This window comes from Stegostoma tigrinum, chromosome 11 (assembly GCF_030684315.1).
Source record: "Stegostoma tigrinum isolate sSteTig4 chromosome 11, sSteTig4.hap1, whole genome shotgun sequence".
Taxonomy (NCBI): domain Eukaryota; kingdom Metazoa; phylum Chordata; class Chondrichthyes; order Orectolobiformes; family Stegostomatidae; genus Stegostoma; species Stegostoma tigrinum.
In genome coordinates this window covers 55,901,162-55,920,047 of record NC_081364.1, presented here as the reverse complement: position 1 = coordinate 55,920,047, position 18,886 = coordinate 55,901,162, and the positions used below count along the sequence as shown (strand labels likewise).

At 43.7% G+C, this 18,886-nt stretch overlaps 1 protein-coding gene across 2 annotated transcripts in view; it reads right to left on the bottom strand.

The window, feature by feature from the left end:
- Window positions 1–18,886, bottom strand: part of LOC125460567 (metabotropic glutamate receptor 7-like) — a 672,219-nt gene that overhangs the window by 341,165 nt on the left and 312,168 nt on the right. For both annotated transcript variants that reach the window (XM_048548152.2, XM_048548150.2), the window contains exon 4: window positions 15,560–15,714. In XM_048548152.2, coding sequence (XP_048404109.2) covers window positions 15,560–15,714 — 155 coding nt within the window. The remainder of the gene's footprint in view (window positions 1–15,559; window positions 15,715–18,886) is intronic.

The window sequence follows — 18,886 nt, the reverse complement described above, 5'->3', positions numbered from 1 at the left end:
AATTACATATATACCTAACACACGCCATGTGGGAAGTTTATACCTTATGCTCATTTTTGCCAGCACTGCTGATAATCAGAATCAGAATTAGCTTTTTTGTCACAGGTACTGAAATGAGTACAGTCCAAAGTGTATACATCACCACTACAGTGCCATTTTAGGTACAAAAGTACTGCAAAATAGTGACGTTAAAAAGTCCAGAGAAAGGGGAATGGGACGAGAAATGCAGACCATACACAAGTCACGGAGCTGAGAAATGGGAGCCTTTGGTGACCATTGCACTGATTGAATTGTTAGGTTTCCCATCTCAAGATGACTGACTGCCAGTTAAATTCCACTGCACTCCAGTACCTCTCCCAAGTAATTGCTACTTGCATGTTAACCTTGACTGTGAGGTTAAATCATCTATTTGTCGGAAAAATATCACAGCAATATAAATCCTGTTCAGACTGAGTGCTCCTAGACACGAACTGCTAGTGAGGGGTGAACATTTTGCTGTCATGTTCAATATGTATGGGTTAAACTGTACAGCACAGCATGAGAACACTTTTACAAGTGGCTGGCTTGCACTTTAGAAACTCTGAACAACAAAATAATATTTGACGAGGCCTCAGTTCTCCCACAAGGTCAGGAGTCAATCAGAAGGCAGCAGAGAGCAAATAAAATACAGTGCGGAGCTGGAGAAACACAGCAGGACAGGCCGTGTCAGAGGAGCAGGAAAACTGAAGGGTTCTGACCCGAGAACTATCCTGCTCCTCTAATGCTGCTTGGCCTGCTTGGCTCCTCCAGCTCCATACTGTGGTGTCTCTGCTCTTGCTATCTTAGAGAGCAAATACACACCAGTCAATCCTATAAATGGACTGGTTTTTCAGCTAAGATAACAAAGTGTGGAGCTGGACGGACAGAGCAGGCCAAGCAACATCTCTGGAGCACAAAAGCTGATGTTTTGGGCCTAGACTCTTCATCAGAAAAGGGGGATGAGGCATTCCACTCCCGCACATCCCAGATGTCCACGTTCTTCAAGGACTGCAACTTTTCCCCCGCAGTGGTCGAGAACGCCCTTGACCGCATCTCCCACATTTCCCGCAACACATCCCTCACACCCTGCCCCCGCCACAACTGCCCCCAGAGGATCCCCCTCATTCTCACATACCACCCCACCAACCTCCGGATACAACGCATCATCCTCCGACACTTCCGCCATCTACAATCCGACCCCACCACCCAAGGCATTTTTCCATCCCCACCCTTGTCTACCCTCCGGAGAGACCACTCTCTCCGTGACTCCCTTGTCCGCTCCAAACTCCCCTCCAACACCACCACACCCAGCACCTTCCCCTGCAACTGCAGGAAATGCTACACTTGCCCCCACACCACCTCCCTCACCCCCATCCCAGGCCGCAAGATGACTTTCCATATTAAGCAGATGTTCACCTGCACATCTGCCAATGTGGTATACTGTATCCACTGTACCCAGTGTGGCTTCCTCTACATTGGGGAAACCAAACGGAGGCTTGGGGACCGCTTTGCAGAACACCTCTGCTCGGTTCGCAATAAACAACTGCACCTCCCAGTCGCGAACCATTTTAACTCCCCCTCCCATTCCTCAGACAACATGTCATTCATGGGCCTCCTGCAGTGCCACAATGATGCCACCCGAAGGTTGCAGGAACAGCAACTCATATTCCACTTGGGAACCCTGCAGCCCAATGGAATCAATGTGGATTTCACAAGCTTCAAAATCTCCCCTCCCCTCACTGTATCCCAAATCCAACCCAGCTCGTCCCCTCCCCCCAGTGCATCCCAAAGCAAGCCCAGCTTGTCCCTGCTAACTTGTTCTTCCTCTCACCTATCCATTCCTCCCACCTCAAGCTGCACCTCCATTTCCTACCTACTAACCTCATCCCACCTTCTTGACTTGTCCATCTTCCCTGGACTGACCTATCCCCTCCCTACCTCCCCACCTATACTCTCCTCTCCACCTATCTTCTTTTCTCTCCATCTTCGGTCCGCCCCGCCCTCTCTCCCTACTTATTCCAGAGCCCTCTCCGATGAAGGGTCTAGGCCCGAAACGTCAGCTTTTGTGCTCCTGAGATGCTGCTGGGCCTGCTGTGTTCATCCAGCCTCACATTTTATTAGCTTAAAAAAAAGTCAGCAAATCTGGCAGCATCTCTGGACAGAGAAATCAAGTGAACATGTCAGGTGGAGTGACCCTAGTATGGCAGCTTCTGAAAATCAGAGTCAGTGTCACACAATATCCCTGCAGCCTCGCTGGATTAGGGTGCTAGAAGGGTGTGATAGCTTTGTAGTATTTGAGGTGTAGACCAGAGATCAAATCCCACCACTGCAGCCTGGAAGGCCAATTTAATCCATCTGTTGATTCATACTGATCTGCCAAAGTATTACAAGAAGCCAATTGATTCACAAATGGCCTACAGGGCAGGAAATCCACTGCTCTTACTCTAGCTGATCCCATGGCTCAAATCTGAAATAGCTAAGGTTGACACATCATGGGTCACAGATTATTGACACCCACAACCCCAAATCCAGTAAAACACATCAACAATCTGCTACATACACTATTTACCTGCTTTGGCATCAACATTTATTTCAGTTGGCATCTCCATGTATGACACAGAGGAAATGGTCTGTCTGCACTCAACAGGTTCAAAATAGAATAATATTTTCTGATAGGATAAAGAAGGAATATCGACAACAGGAACAGAGGATTTGGGAGTTTGTGAACTTAACATTCCACGGAAAAGGTGGACAGCGGCCATCTAATCAACAGGCTATAAATCTTTACAAGGCTCATTTTACAACTTGCATTAGTCCAGCACCTTCAATAACAACTTACATATACGTAGCACCTATAACCTCAGAGCACATATCTTGTCGTAGATGTCTATACCATCGAAATATGCCCTTTGGCCCAGTTTTCACAATTAAACTTGCCCCATTTGCCTGTGCTTGGCTCATATCCCTCTATACCTATCCCACCCATGTGCTGTCTAAATGTTTCTTAAATGATAAAATTGTACTCGCTTCCACCACTATGCCCAACAGCCCACTTCAGACACTTACCACCCTGTGTGTCAAGAAATTGCCCCTCTTGACAGCATCACCACCAATGGTGATATTAGATCAGATGACCAACAGCTTGGTCAAACTGATAGGTTTAAGACATGTCTCAAAAGAGGAAAGCAAGGCAGGCAGGTCGATAGGTGTAGGGAGGGAAATTACAGAGCTTAGCGTCAAGCCAATTCAAGGTAGGGGCACCAAATATGGAGTGACAACTGGAATGCAAACAACACTGTTAAAATAGGAACATTTCCCAATGGGTCCAGTGCATTATCCCACCGCATAATCAAACAAATAACAAACTTATGGGAGATGCCAAACAGTGGATCAACAGCTAGCCAAAGAGGAAAAAATTTAATGTTCGTCGAAAATGAGGAGAGAGGGAGAGAAGGGTTTAAGGAGGGAATCGCAGAAAAAAAAATTGAGACTATGCAGGTACAAACACAGCTGACCCACAAAAACTGCAGATATGCAAGACGCCAGAGTTGGGGGTATCCACAAATTTCAGAATGTTCTACAGCTTGAGGATGCTGTGGAGGCAGGGGAAGATTAAGCCCAAGGACGGATTTAAAAACAAGCTTCCGAATTTTCGGAGAGGTCAGGGGTGAGAGATGAATGAGAGGTCAGAGTTCGGACAAGGACAGCAGAGTTTTGATTGAATTTAAGATTGTGCGGTGAAAGTTGGGAAGCTGGCCTGGAAATTAAAAGGTGGATTAAGTCCTGTGCTTTATAGAGTCACTTGAACCCTTCTACTGAATTATTTTCATTCAAATCTATGGATCAACAGTTTTATGCAGTTACAGTCTATTCGCCCTCCTCCACAACTTGTAAAACAACTGCTTAGTGTCAGCAGGTTAACTGCCTGTCATCCTCATTGATGCAATCAGGGAGAGCACTGATCAGGTGACCAGGCCCCACAGCAAAGCCTTACATTTCTCTCTCGACAGACCACCGCTAAGAAAACAAATAGAGACTGAAACAACTGGGCGTGAAATAAAGGCTGTCACTTCACAAGGCTTCGGAAGTCTTGATTTCCTTGTGTGACACTGATCTCCTGGGATATCTGAATAGTTCTTGCGTAAATGCTTGAGTCTCAAATGAAGAAAGCCAAATGATAACTCCTCACTTCGATCCAAACATATCCAAACTGTCAAAGTCAAAAGGCATTTTGAGTACAGGCCAAACCAGAAAGGAACAAGCATGAGAGAGTGAAATGACACACACAGGATTGCTCGCGACAAACAGAAATGCAAATACTAGATTTCATTTAGAGCAGAACTTGGGAACATGATGGGTATAACATGCTCATCAGAGGATTCTGCAGAGATAACTTGATCTGAATCTAAAGCACTGAACTGATGAATTTCTTGGACAGTCCAGATAACCAAGACTCTAGCAACTGCCAATACTTGAAATATAGTGTTGGAAATCATGATTCTGAGGAGAGAATAAAGGAAGTTAGGCAGGAATTTAAAAAGCAGGTCCTTGGGGGTAGTAATATCTGGATTATTCCCAGTGCCACAAGCTAGTGAGGATAGGAATAGGAGGATAGAGCAGATGGATGTGTAACTGAGGACCTGCTGCAGCTGAGAAGGATTCACATTTTAAGATAATTGGAATGTCTTCTCGGGTAGAAGTGATCTGTTAAGGAGGACTGATTGCACCTGAATTGGAAGGGAACAAATATACTGGGAGGGATTTAGTAGAGTTGCTTGGGAGCTATTAAACTAAGGTTTTGGAGTAGATCTGTAGCTCGGGTTGTGCGTGTTGAGGTTGGTTGGCTCGCCAAGCTGGTTTGTAGTTCCGCAGACGTTTCATTACCGTGCTAGTCAACATCCTCAGTGCTGCCTCTGATGAAACGTCGGTGTGTTTTCCCACCTAGTTTTTAAACCCTGGGGTCCGTTGCCTCACTTCTGGGTTTCCTCCGTAGTGGAACGTATATGGGGTCGAGTTCAATGTGTTTATTAATAGCCTGCTTCGTGGAGTGCCATGATTCCAGGAATTCTCGTGCTTGTCTCTCCCTAGCTGTGTCCCAGAATCTTGGTGCTGTCCCAGTCGAAGTCGTGGTTCTCCTTGTCCATGTGGATTGAGATGAGTGAGTGTTGGTCATGTCTTTTTGCAGCCAGTTGGTGATCATGTACTCTTGTTATTCGTTTTCTTCCTATTTTTCCAATGTAGTGTTTCTCACAGTCTCTGCAGGGGATCTTGTCGATGACATTGGTCCTGGTGAACACTTGTCATAGGGTTGAGAGATAATGGGAACTGCAGATGCTGGAGAATCCAAGATAACAAAGTGTGAAGCTGGATGAACACAGCAGGCCAAGCAGCATCTCAGGAGCACAAAAGCTGATGTTTCAGGCCTAAACCCTCCATCTGATGTCAGCTTTTGTGCTCCTGAGATGCTGCTTGGCCTGCTGTGTTCATCCAGCTCCAAACTTTGTTGTCATAGGGTTGATGTGGGTTTGTGTGGTCTGATGCCCAGTGGGCATAGAAGTCGAGTGGTGAGTTCTGATGTGTTCCTAATGTAGGGTAGTGTGATGAGTGTGTTGGGGCATGTAGAATCCTGGGTCAGGAGATACCTACAGGCTCAGCATCTTGTACAGGCTCAGCATCAGAAAGATTCTACACGCCCCGACATACTCATCACGCTACCCTACATCAGGAACACGTCAGAACTTATCACAAGACTTCTACGACTGCTGGGCATCAGAGTGTCACACAAACCCACATCAACCCTACAGCATGTGCTAATCCGAACTAAAGACCCACTCCCCACCATGAACAGGACCAATGTCATCTACAAGATCCCCTGCAGAGACTGTGAGAAACACTACGTCGGACAAACAGGAAGAAAATGAACAACAAGAGTACATGAACATCAACTGGCTACAAAAAGACATGACCAATACTCACTCATCTCAATCCACACAGACAAGGAGAACCATGACTTCGACTGGGACAGCCCCAAGATCCTGGGACAGGCTAGGCAGAGACAAGCATGAGAATTCCTGGAAGCATGGCACTCCACGAAGCATGCTATTAATAAACACATTGAACTCAACTCCATGTATGTCCCACTATGGAGGAAACCCAGAAGTGAGGCAATCCATTGCAACTGACCCCAGAGTTTAAAAACCAGGTGGGAAAACACACCAACGCTTCATCAGAAGCTACACTGAGGATGTTACCAAGCACGGTAACGAAACGTCTGCAGAACAACAAACCAGCTCGGCAAGCCAAACAACCGCAACAGAATTTAACCTAGTAAGGGAGATGCGAGACCCAGGGAGATAGTGAGGAAAATGATCCTTCTGAGTCTGGTACAGTTGGGAAAAACAATAAGTCAAATAGACCGGGAAGGCAGGAACGAAGTAGGGAACGAGTTCGGACTGATAAATTAAACTTCATTTATTTGAATTCAAGACGCCAAACACATTTCTTGAAGACCTGCTCAAGACAGATGAACTCAGGGTATGGTTAGGAACTTGGGACTGGGATATCATAGCCATTACAGAGACATGGCTCAAGGAGGGACAGGACTGGCAGCTTAATGTTTCAGAGTATAGATACTGCAGGAAGGATTGAAAGGAGGACAAAGGGGGCAAGGGACAGTGGCATATTTGATGAAGGATAACATTACGGTTGTATTTAGTGAGGACATTCCTGGGAATACTTCCAGGGAGTTATTTGGGTGGAACGGAGAAATAAAGAAAGGGATGATCTCTTAATTGGGACTGTACTATAGATGCCCCAGTGGTCAATAGGGAAGGCAAAAGCAAATATCTAAGTAAAAATAAGAATAATAGGGTGGTTAATAGACAGTGACTGGCATAGTGTTAAGGGCTTGGAAGGAAAGAAGTTTAAGTGTGTATAACAAAGCTTCCTGATTTAGAATGTGGGTGTACCTACTACAGAAGGTGCAAAACCTGACCAACTCGTGGCAAATAAGGCATGGCAGGTCACCAAGGTGACGGTGGGGGTGCACTTTGGGGCCAGTGACTATAATTCTATTAGTTTTAAAATAGTGATAGAAGAGGATAGACTGGAAGCAAAAGTTAAACTTATAAATTGGAGGAAGGCCAATTCTGACAGTATTAGGCAAGAACTTTCAAAAGTTAACTGGAGTTGGATGTTTGCAGGTAAAGGGGAGGCTAGAAAATGAGAAGCCCTCAAAAAATGGGATTGTCTCGAGTTCAGAGACACTATGTTCTGGCTAGGATCTTGGAGACAGTAAGGACTGCAGATGCTGGAAGCTACAGTCAATAAATGTGGAGCTAGAAAAGCACAGCTGGTCAGACAGCTCCAAGGAGCAGGGCAGTCAACATGTCGGGCCTGTTAGGTTGAAGGGCAAGGCTTGTAGGTGTAGAGACTGCTGGATGACTAGAGAAATTCAGGTTTTGGTCAAAAATAAGAAGGAAGCATATGACAGGTAAAGACAGCAGAAATCGAGTGATTCCCTGAAAGAATATTTAGGCAGTCGGAGCATACTCGAGGAAAATCAGGAGGGCAAGAAGGGGACATGAGATCACTCTGGCAAATAGGGTCAAGGAGAATCCAAAGGGATTCTACAAGTACATTTAGGACAAACAGGTAACTCAGGAGAGAACAGGCTCCCTTCATGATCAGCAAGGCCACCTGGGTGCTGATTTGTAGGAGATGGGAGAGATACTAAATGAGTATTTTGTATCAGTGTTTACTGTGGAGAAGGACATGGAAGATAGAGAACGTGGGGCATCTCAAAAAATGCCCATTTTAGAGGAAATGGTGCTGGCCATCTTAAAACACAAAGGTGGATAAATCCCCGAGACCTGATCAGAGGTGTAACCCTGAACCCAGCGGGAAGCGATTACTGGGGCCATGACTGAGATATCTGTATCATCGATTGTCACGGGCAAGGTGCCAGAAGACTGGAATTGGGCGAACATGATGCTGATGTTTAAGAAATGTGTTAAGCAAAAGCCAGGGAAAGAGAGACCAGTGAGCCTGACATTGTTAGAGGGGAAGTTGCTGGATGGAATCCTGAGGGACAGGGTTTACAAGTATTTGGAAAGGCAAGGACTGATTAGAGGTTGTCAACATGGTTTTGTGCATGGAATATTGCGTCTCATTAACTTGATTCAGTATATTAAAGAAGAAACAAAGAGGATTGATGAGTGCAGAGTGGTGCAAGTGATCCATATGGACTTCAGTGAGGCATTCAACATAGTTCCTCATGGTAGACTGGTTAGTAAGGTAGGTCACACAGAATACAGGGAGAACTAGCCATTTGAATAAGGAATCAGCTTGAAGGTTGAAGACAGAACGTGGTGGTGGGTTGAATTTCAGAGTGGATATTTATCACCATTGGTATGCCGCAAGGATCAGTGCTGGGTCGACTGCTTTTCCTCATTTATATAAATGATTTGGACATGAACATCGGAGGTATGGTCAGTAAGTTTGCAGATGACACCAAAATTGGAGGTGTAGTAGACTGAGAAGACGGCTACCTCAGAGTACAGCAGGATCTTGATTAGATGGGCCACTGGGCCCAGCGTAGCAGATGGAGTTTAGTTTAGATAAGTGTGAGGTGCTATATTTTGGGAAAGGCAAATCAGGGCAGGACTTATACACTTAATGGTAAGGTCCCAGGGAGTGCTGCTGAACAAAGAGGCCTTGAAATGCAGATTCAGAGTTTCTTGAAAGTTGGGTTGCAGGTAGATAGCATAGTGAAGAAAGTATTTGGGATGCTTGCCTTTATGGGTCAGTGCATTGAGTATAGGAGTTGGGAGGTCATGTTGCAGCTGCCCAGGATAATGGTTTGGCCACTATCAGAATATTGTGTGTAGTTCTGGTCTCCCTTCTCTAGGTAGGATATTGCAAAACTACAAAGGGTTCAGAAAAGACTTACGAGGACATTGACAGGGTTGGAGGGTTTGAGCTACAGACAGAGGCTGAATAGGCTGAGGCTATTTTCCCTGGATTGTCAGAGACTGAGGCGTGAGCCGACAGATGTTTAAAAAATCCTGGGGGACATCGATAGGGTAAATGGACAAGGTCTTTTCCCATGGGGTGGGGGAGGCCAAAACTAGAAGGCATAGGTTTAAAGCGAGAGGGGAAAGATTTAAAAGGGACCCAAGGGGCGACCTTTTCACGCAGAGGGTGGTGCGTGTATCGAATGAGCTGCCAGAGGAAGATGTGAAGGCTGGAACAATTACAACACTTAAAAGGAATCTGGATGGGTATATGAATAGGAAGGGTTTAGAGGGATATGGGCCAAATGTTCACAAATGGGACTAATTTTATTTAGGATATCTGGCCAGCATGGACGAGCTGGACTGAAGGGTCTATTTTCACGCTATATATCTCTATGACTCTATTTCAACTAAGCCTAAATAAATTTATTGTTGACTTCTTACCCATCCTCACTGCCTAAACACCAAGTCACTTTACAAAGGTTTTCTCCTGTTAATTACACATTTATCACTGTCTAGGACTGTTCTAATTTTGTGTTTGTCACATTATAATTAAGTATTTCTATTTTTAATTGAATGCTCGGTAATTTCTACACTTGCATCTTCTGGATTGGAAATTCCCAGTAGTCTCATTTTATAAGACCTCATCTCAACTTAAGTAATCTGTGAAGGATTCAGAATATACTGCCACTTTGTGCAGTGTATCATGCAAAATGACTCGTCGCTAAGGGTCACCCATAATGGATTGTTCACATTTCTACATAAGAAAGCGAAACATCTTTTCCACTCGGAGCTCCTTAAATCCAATCAAAGGGCAGAATATAGCAAGGAGGAAGTAGAAAAATCCGAAACAGAAACAGAAAATTAACTTCGAAGATGAGGCAGCACACATGAATGGGGCGGGGGGGGGGTGGGCAATGAGACAGAGAGAGAACAGCTAACATTTTAGGTTTGTGCTCCTTCATCACCACTGGGAAAAAAAAGTTACTGATGTAACAGGGCTTCAGTAAGGGCTGGCTGATACAAAGACAGAAAGAAGTTGAGAGTTGGCTGAAGGCAGGAGAGACTACGCAGCAGAAAAATCAGCCCTTCGGAACCAAAGGAACTGGTGGTGGGCCAAGAAAATTATGTAAAAAAGATGTACCCGTATATCGCTGCTGTGGGCAAGAGAAATAAATGACACAAAGCAAGCAAAGAAACAGAAACAAAGTGGAATCAAGTGTTAAAGATAATGGGAACTGCAGATGCTGGAGAATCCAAGATAACAAAGTGTGGAGCTGGATGAACACAGCAGACCAAGCAGCATCTCAGGAGCACAAAAGCTGACGTTTCGGGCCTAGACCCATCATCAGATTAAGGATCTAGGCCCAAAATGTCAGCTTTTGTGCTCCTGAGATGCTGCTTGGCCTGCTGTGTTCATCCAGCTCCACACTTTGTTATCTTGAAATCAAGTGTTTCCATTCTGAGAGTGCTAAAAACCTAAATGTTTGAGGCTACAAAATGCCTAACTGGGAGATGCGATGCTGTTCCTCAAGTTTACGTTGACTGTCACTGCAACACAGGGGCAAAACAAAAGCATAGAGATTAGCATGGGAGCAGGTGGGAGAATTAAAATGTCAGGCTATTGGAAGCCAAGAGTGCCATTTTCAGACAGAGCAGAGGTGCTTCATGAAATAGGCATTCAATCTGCATTTGGTCCCATTAATTTGAGAAGACTACACTAGGTGCAGCTGATGTAGTGCACTAAGTTGAACAAAGTACAAAACAAAATCACTGCTTCACTTGGAAGGGCCTCAGGCAAAGATGAGAGAAGAGGTAAATGGGGAGGCGTGGTGTGTCCTTCTGCTCTGACACTTTTCCCTGCTTCCCAGAGACACAGCAACATTTCCTTTCATGTCATCTTCCACCCCACCAGCCTGCAAATACAATGGAATACTTCGCACCATTTTTTCCACTTACAGCCACCACCACGCACATGTCGCCCCCCCCCCACCCCATCCCTGCTTTCCATCAGGTCACCTCCCTCCATTACACCTTGGCCCACTCCTCTATTAGCCCCAATGTCTTTCCCCCCTCCCACAGCATCTTTTCATGCAAAGAGAGGAAATGTAGCACTTGGTATTCAATTCCTTCCTTATGATGTCACTCTTTCTATGTGAAACATCAAATTGCTTGTATTCCCATCAATCTGTACTCATTATTCACAATGCAGTCTCCTCTACACGGGTGAGGTCAAACACAGATTTGGAGGCCACTCTGCAGGACAAATCCATTCTCACCATTGGCATGACCCTGAGATGCCAGTGGCCTTGTCATTTTACTTCACGATTTTATCTCACACTGAAATCTCTGTTCTCAGCCGACTGCAGAGTTCCAAACAAATGCAACAGGTTGCAAAAAAAAAAGTATCTGGTCTGCTTTAGCATTTTTCTCGACTTGACATGACATAAATGGCCTAAAATTGCTGAGCTCAATCTTCCTATTGGATCGCCTGTTCTTTTTGCCCATCCACCCCCACCCCCGACCCTACCCCAGTCAGTAGCACACTTACTCCCAGCAATGTTGTCTAAGGGTAGGGCTTACAATTAGAACTGGGTGTATTGTCACGCGTACTCAAGTTATAAAAAGAACAGGAGTACAGTGTTCAATGTCCCCCGCACAGTGTCATCATAGGTTCAAAGTATCTAGGTACAAATCTTTGATACAAAAAGTAGAGAAAATAAAGGAAAAGTTACACCACTTTACAGATCGACATTGTGTAAGTTAGGAAAATAAGGAAGAAAATAAGAAAGCTAAAAAGATAGACAAGGCCTACTTTAAGCTCTACCCCATCTTGTGATATTATACAGGGAAATAGGTAAATTCAATCCTGGATCTTGAATGGGCTGGATGCACCATCTACGTTTCACAACAATTTTAGTAACGATTCCTAACCAGCCAATGTAACTTGTACCAAATTGCTATCATCAGACAAACAGGGCCTCTGCTTGTTAAGACACACCAATGGTTATACTTCTACCACCATAAGTCAATGCATACCTAAGACCCAGTCAAGCAAACACCATCAGTGGCTACATTCTTCTTTTCACAAAAAAAAACACATGCAGATCATTTGTTTCCATTTCTTCCCTTAGCCCATTTCCATTCACTTTCGTCTGGAGGAGTAACTTTTATTTCATTCAATCTCGCCTGTCTTCAATCCCATCATAGAGCTTCCTTTCGTCCTTGTTCATCCCTAACTTTTTCTCTTTATTTTCAAAGAATGCAGACCTGAAACATCAACTATGTTTCTCTGTCCACAAAAATGATGCTTCATCTAATGAGGCTCTGCCCACCACTATTTTATGTTTCTATTCATGTAGATCTACTCTCATTGAGCATTTCTCACAGTTATCATAGAATCATACAATCCCTACAGTATGGAAACAGGCCCTTTAGCCCAATAAGTCCACACTGACAATCAGAGCATCGCACCCAGACCCATCCCCCTAATCTACACACCTCTGAACACTACGGGCAATTTAGCATGGCCAATCCACCTAATCTGCACATTATCGGAATGTGGGAGGAAACCGGAGCACCCTGAGGAAACCCACGCAGACATGGGGTGAATGTGCAAACTCCACCCAGACATTTGCCCGAGGGTGGAATCGAACCTGTGGTCCCTGGTGCTGTGAAGCTGCAGTGCTAACTACTGAGCTACCGTGCCCTCCCTTATGCTCAATGAGTATAAGATGCAATAGCAACCCCAATCTCAACCACCCTGGGGGAACCAAGTTCACTTCATCATACAATCTCGTATCTCAGAACGACACATTTTTCAAAGCAGTGCCAGAGGCTTACTTGATGCCTCCAACTGGACTAACTTCAATTAGATACATAAACATGGCACCATTTATGAATTGAGATCATCCCAGTTCTGGACTTCCAAGAATTCACTTGCCTTCACAAACATCCATTAGGTCCCACTCATGAAATTCAACTGTACATACTCAAATTCACACAGCAGTCCACAGAGTAGTTCATGTGTGGAATGAACGGCCAGAGAAAGTGGTGGATGTAGATACAGTTACGATGTTTAGGGCCAAGGGCAGGCAGGCAGGTAGGACTAGTTTGGTTTGCGATGATGATCCAACCAGTCCACACAACCCAAGAGACTGTTTCCTCCCTGTACAACTCTATGAGTCTAATAAATACTTATGTAATTCCATCGATATAAGAAGCATTTCAAGTTGCCACACAAGCATTTTAAGTTTTTTAAAACAAAGACATTGGGTTAAGTAATGAAATGTTAGGTCAGATGACCAACAGCTTAACCTAAAATGCAGACAGAAGAAATGTTTTAAAGGAGGGAAGTGAGGTAGAGTGAGCAGAGGGGTTCACAGAGCACATTCCAGAGCTTAAGAACTTAATGAACTGAGGGTGTTAAAATCTATAATGTCCAAGAGGCTGGAATTAGAGAAGGTCTGACACTGCAGAGGGTTATTGGACTGGAAATGAAGAAGAGTGAGGCCATGAAGGAATTTGAGAGAAAACAAACATGATCAGTAACATTGAATGCAACAGACCAATGAAGGTTACTTTAAAATGATGCCCAATTTGCCACAGTGTCAACGAATCAGTTGCAAATTCCATGTCAAGGTACAGAAGAATTCTCTACAGAGAAACAGCAGGATAATGGACAGGTAGAAACCACTATACACACTCAGCTCCACACTTAGGGAACTACTGTTCAGGTTTCGTATCACACTTTATAAAGAGCAAAATTAAAGGCGCTGGTATCTTTTATTAAACCTAAAAGCATAATTACACATCTCTTCAAAATCAATAACACTGACTCCAAACTGAAGCACCCTAGTAACATCAGCTCAGGGGTTTCTATGAAATTCTCACTATTCATGGTACACCATGTTCAATCAGATCTCTCAGTGAGCAGGGACGGGGGAGTGACATATCAGAAAGCGAGGCTGCATGAATTGAAATGTCCAAATATTGTGTATGTGGAGGTAAGACTGAATAAGATGAAGGAGGTAGTCCTTTCTAAAATGACTGCGTCACTGTACTCACTGTCAGCAATCATTATCCCATTGCTGACGGTGAATGCTTCAAGTGAGAGTTCAGCTCACGATTGTGCCAACTAGAGTTCTGGACCCCCTCTGCTGGTTAGTTAGGCAATTACAACACAAACTCCAAAAACAGGACAGAATTATATTGGCGACAAGGATCAGCGCCCAAAAATGTTGACAAAGTAAAAATATCACACCAAACTGTGGGTACTTTAGACTCCCTATTTACAATTCACACGTGAAAGATTTTCTTTCAACTTTCTATTTCTCAACTGTATGCTACTAACTATGAGAAGCCAAAATTCACTCAAAGTGGCCAATTTCACTAGGCAAAACTTCCTACTTGCTTGGGTTACAGCAACTGAAGCAGTTGTGGTAAATTACTTGGGAATAAAACAATACACATAGACTTGTCAAGGAGTGATGATAAAATTCAACACAAAAGACAATTAAACCCTAAGCAGTGTTGGTTCATGATAAATGTCGGGAATGACTGGGAAACTGACTGAAGGCGAGAATACAATGCTGGCAGTGGGTCTGAAGAGCAAGTCAGCTGGGAAGAGGTATCAAGGGGGGGTTGGCCTTCAGGGAGTCAGTGTTGGAACTGTTGGTCTCTATGTTACATAAAAAGGATGAGTTGTAAAACAGAGACGTGAAGTGGGAAAGTTTCAAACTGACCAACTTAACTGTTCACAACGAAGGAGGCAAGTTGGTCGGACTAGTTAGGACAATGGGCAATCCATTCTGGACATAACTCTGGACTAATGTGGGACCATAATGTGAATTACAACAGCTGAAAATGCATTGCTGTTGTTAGTGGAGGAATTAAGGGGCCAGACCATCCTGGACACCAAAACGTCATGTTCATTTCAAGAGGTATCCTGTCACTATCTTATCAAATGGTGAAGGTGGTCAGTTGGGCTGAATGAACTACTGGTGCAATGACTTAGTGAATCGTTGAACAAAATGTATAATTTTGTTATTTAACGTGAATATCTTGCCCAATATTTTATCAACAAAAAAAGCACAATAACACAGAAAACTGCATAACAAGAGAGACAAAAGGTTTTGAATCCCTTACGTATTAGGTGCTTAGAGGTATAAAGGCAAGCGTATCAGATAAAGCTTACAATACTCTAACACCATTCAGTAAAAGTACTTGAATGGTTCCACTGAAAAGAATTGTGGTCCAGACTCGAATACTTACATCAGTCACTGACATTGAGACAGACAATTGAGGCGATGGAATACATCAGCTGCTGAATCAATTGGGACCAATGTTTTGAGGAATAGCACTTCTAAATGAGGATGCTAGGAAAAATATTACTCTATTATAAAACATGTCAGCTTTACCATCTTCAGTGTGATATTCACAAGCACGATGGGCCCTCTCCAACTCTCATCACTCTGCTGTTACATCACATCAGTTAAGCAGAGTGATTCAACTTCCCAAGTTCTTACCATCCACAGAGGCTCTTTTGGGTAGAATGGTGACTGCCCCCTCTGCCATTTCCCCTTGCTGTTTCACTGGAGACTGCTTCGAACCCCAGCTGTCAGAGCCGATCCAGATAAAATGGCCTGCTTTGTTCGCTCTTTTGGCAGCCGCCAGGACATGCCTGTGTGAAATAACCAAGAGTTCCTCAGTCAGAACAGCCTGGATCGAGCACGTCAAAAAGGGATATTTAAACAGGTACAAAAACAGTGAATAACAATTCCCATAAGAGGAGCGGTCTGACTGCCTTGCTTTTCTTACTCACAGGCAACGTTATGAGTTTTTAGCAGCTGCTGAACGGTGCAGCGTTCTGGTTGGTAATGGTGATGGTGACATGACCATGCTTCTAGGGAACGCACTTTTGGTGCCCCTCTGGAGTGGCTCAAAAATGCATCCCGCCAGCCAGTGTGTTAACTTGCTGGCACAATCATGACCTTGGATCAATTTCTCCCAGGAGGTGGAGCGGGGAGTCACAATTAAGCTGGTTAAATGACAACTTAAGGCCTCTTGGCAGAAGCCCACTGGAACTTCCAGTCACCTCCTTGTGCCTTCTGAGTGCCCTCGGAGGTGTCTGGAAAGGGGAACCAAATCAGTGGAGGATACCATCATTCGAGCACGCTTCCAGGATCTCCTTGCCCATCCACCACCGCTGTTCAATATCCGACTGTGGAGGTCATCTCGAAATGCGAGGTTTCGCATGGTGGAGAGGACACGTCAATTAGAAGACAGCCTTCTCTCTCACTTGAGCTGCAGTCTTCACCTCCTGCCATTTTTGAAAGTCTAACATACCTCAGTATATAAGGATCCCACAGAACTTGGCCACAAGCCCTATAACGCTCTCATTTTTGCGACACCCCCAGTAATTGAATGTTTTGAAGAAAATCATAAAATGGTGACTGGTCCCAAAACAGTAGGGTTGTTTGGGTGGGGGGGGGGGGGGGGGGGAGTGGATTATGAGACTGCTCCATTTTATCCATTCATATAACTCTGTTTAGCAAATCAATGGTCATTTCAGGTTTTTCCTTAGTTTGACCTGATTTAAACCAGCCAACATCAGTTACTATAGTCATTGAAGGTTTTTGGCATCAGGGCAATTCACAAGAAACACTAAGCTAGAGAGAAGACAACATGTATATTGTATCCAAGGACAGCACTTGATGAGTTGGCAAGCAATCTCTCATTGGTAGAGGCATTTCCATGGAGAATGTATCAATTAATGATGATTGACAGTTAACTGCCAAGTAGCTAGGCATTAAATACGTGCATAAGTACTGTCCTCTATAAAAGTGTGACAATGTGTCCTTACTTATTTCTTCCCTCCTTCCTTAATTCCATGGCAGACAACCACCTCTAGTCTTCAGTTACGTCAACTTGGGCCTTTTTAAACTCATAGTTTTAACATGTGGAGAGCTTTCAATTTCATTTTATTGATGCTGGAGGGTAACACGTGGTCAGTTTCTGGACCTTCTTATGCTAAAGTGTTTAATACGTTTGTGGTCCTGTGGGGATTACCCTCCTCTTTCGTTATTTCACGTTCCCTTCCGTCATGGGCAGAGAAATTAAGATCTATTTCTTACTCAAGTGGAGATTACTTTGAGTATATATGTGGTGTGAGGTCAACCAATGCTGAGTTGGGAAGTTATTCGTGCCCTTCATTATATAATTGTACTTTGATGCTTCCACAGATGAAAAGACAACTCTCCAGGTCTAACTAAAACCAGGAACAAAACTGGGAATTATGGACAGTTCACAACAAAGTCACAGACGTCAGGCTTAAAATGAACTGAAACATTTTCAGCAAATCAGGCTCTCCAATTGATATACCATTGGCCATTATGATCCCACAGCTTTAAAACATTCTAAAACTTAGTCCCATTCATCATGTAGGGCTGTGAGAACTCATATTTCAATATACAAATGGGACCTCTTAGATAAATATCTTTCATTCTGAAAACTCATGTCTGAGAAAATAATTTTTGTTATTAAACTGGAATGGAGATAGCAAAGCATTTAGTTGAGAAGCAGGCGTACTATGACTGACACTAAGCTACTTTGATTTTCTTAATACAAGGACATTGAAATTAACTAGAATTAAACTATAGGAAGTTGTCAGATGTAGCCTACTGACAAGTAAGATGCCTTTGTATGATACAAACTATTCTGTATCAGCATCACAGACTAATACATGTTATAGCTTACCCAAATCTGCTCAGATGGCAGTCCTAGTAATGAAATACAAATGGAAATAATCAAAAGATGGAACTAAAAGAGCTAAGTGATGGGGCTGAAAGTATTCGCAGCTTGTTTCCATTCTGCAACTCTCCTTAGCAAGAATGATTGTTGATGCATTATCTGAGAGATGAATGGTCTTTGTAGCGTGTGGATGCCTATCACATACTTTTTCATTGCTGCAAGGCATTTAGAGACTCTTTTCTGTCAATTTCCACCAGTGCATTCCATATATGACAGAACACAGTCAGTTATTTTCCTCCTTCCTTTGCTGGAGGTGTCCCATTAAAAATCCTATTTCAAAGATGTGATTTGAGTGTATCCTCATTACTAATTACCACAGAATCATGCTGCACATTTCCATGACATTTCCTCACTCTGTCAGGATCCTGCAAAATTTGGAGACTGCAGGTTTGGAGGTTGTAAGCTATAACTCTCTATTCTTTGTTGCAACACCAAAAAGATTTACCCACACAAATCTGAGAATATCGCTTCTTGGCCTGATCCTTATTGAAAGTCATTTTAAGAAGAATCTGTTGCAGAATTTGATTACAGAACTGAAAGTAATCTGTTTGTGGAGTTTACTTGTCGATGCTCAACATGCCATGAAATTGTTTATGCGTTGAACACTGTCTCCCATTGGTCCTGCCATATTTCCAAAAGACCACATTACAGTGAACTGATATGATAGTTTAAAGACTAGAGGCGAAACCGTCAAGCATAAGCTGGGTGAATGCAAACTGTTCAAGTTGGCATTCTGCTCAACCTCAAAGACAACAACTGCTCACACTTACCCTATCCCCAAGAACATATCTTTCAAGCTAACATTTTCCAACACAGCAATCTTTTAATGGAGGTTTTCTCACAGCTGTCAGGTAAGGGCTTTCAGAAGTTTTAACCCAGTGACAACACAGGAACAATTGAAGCTAGAGTGACGCAGCTAATTGGAGCATTCTGGATCACACCTTGACCTTTGCCTGAAGCACAGTGACCCTCAGGTTAAACACACCATTAAGTTACCTTTCTCTAATGACAGCAGCATTTGGGACCACAGTAACATTGACTTC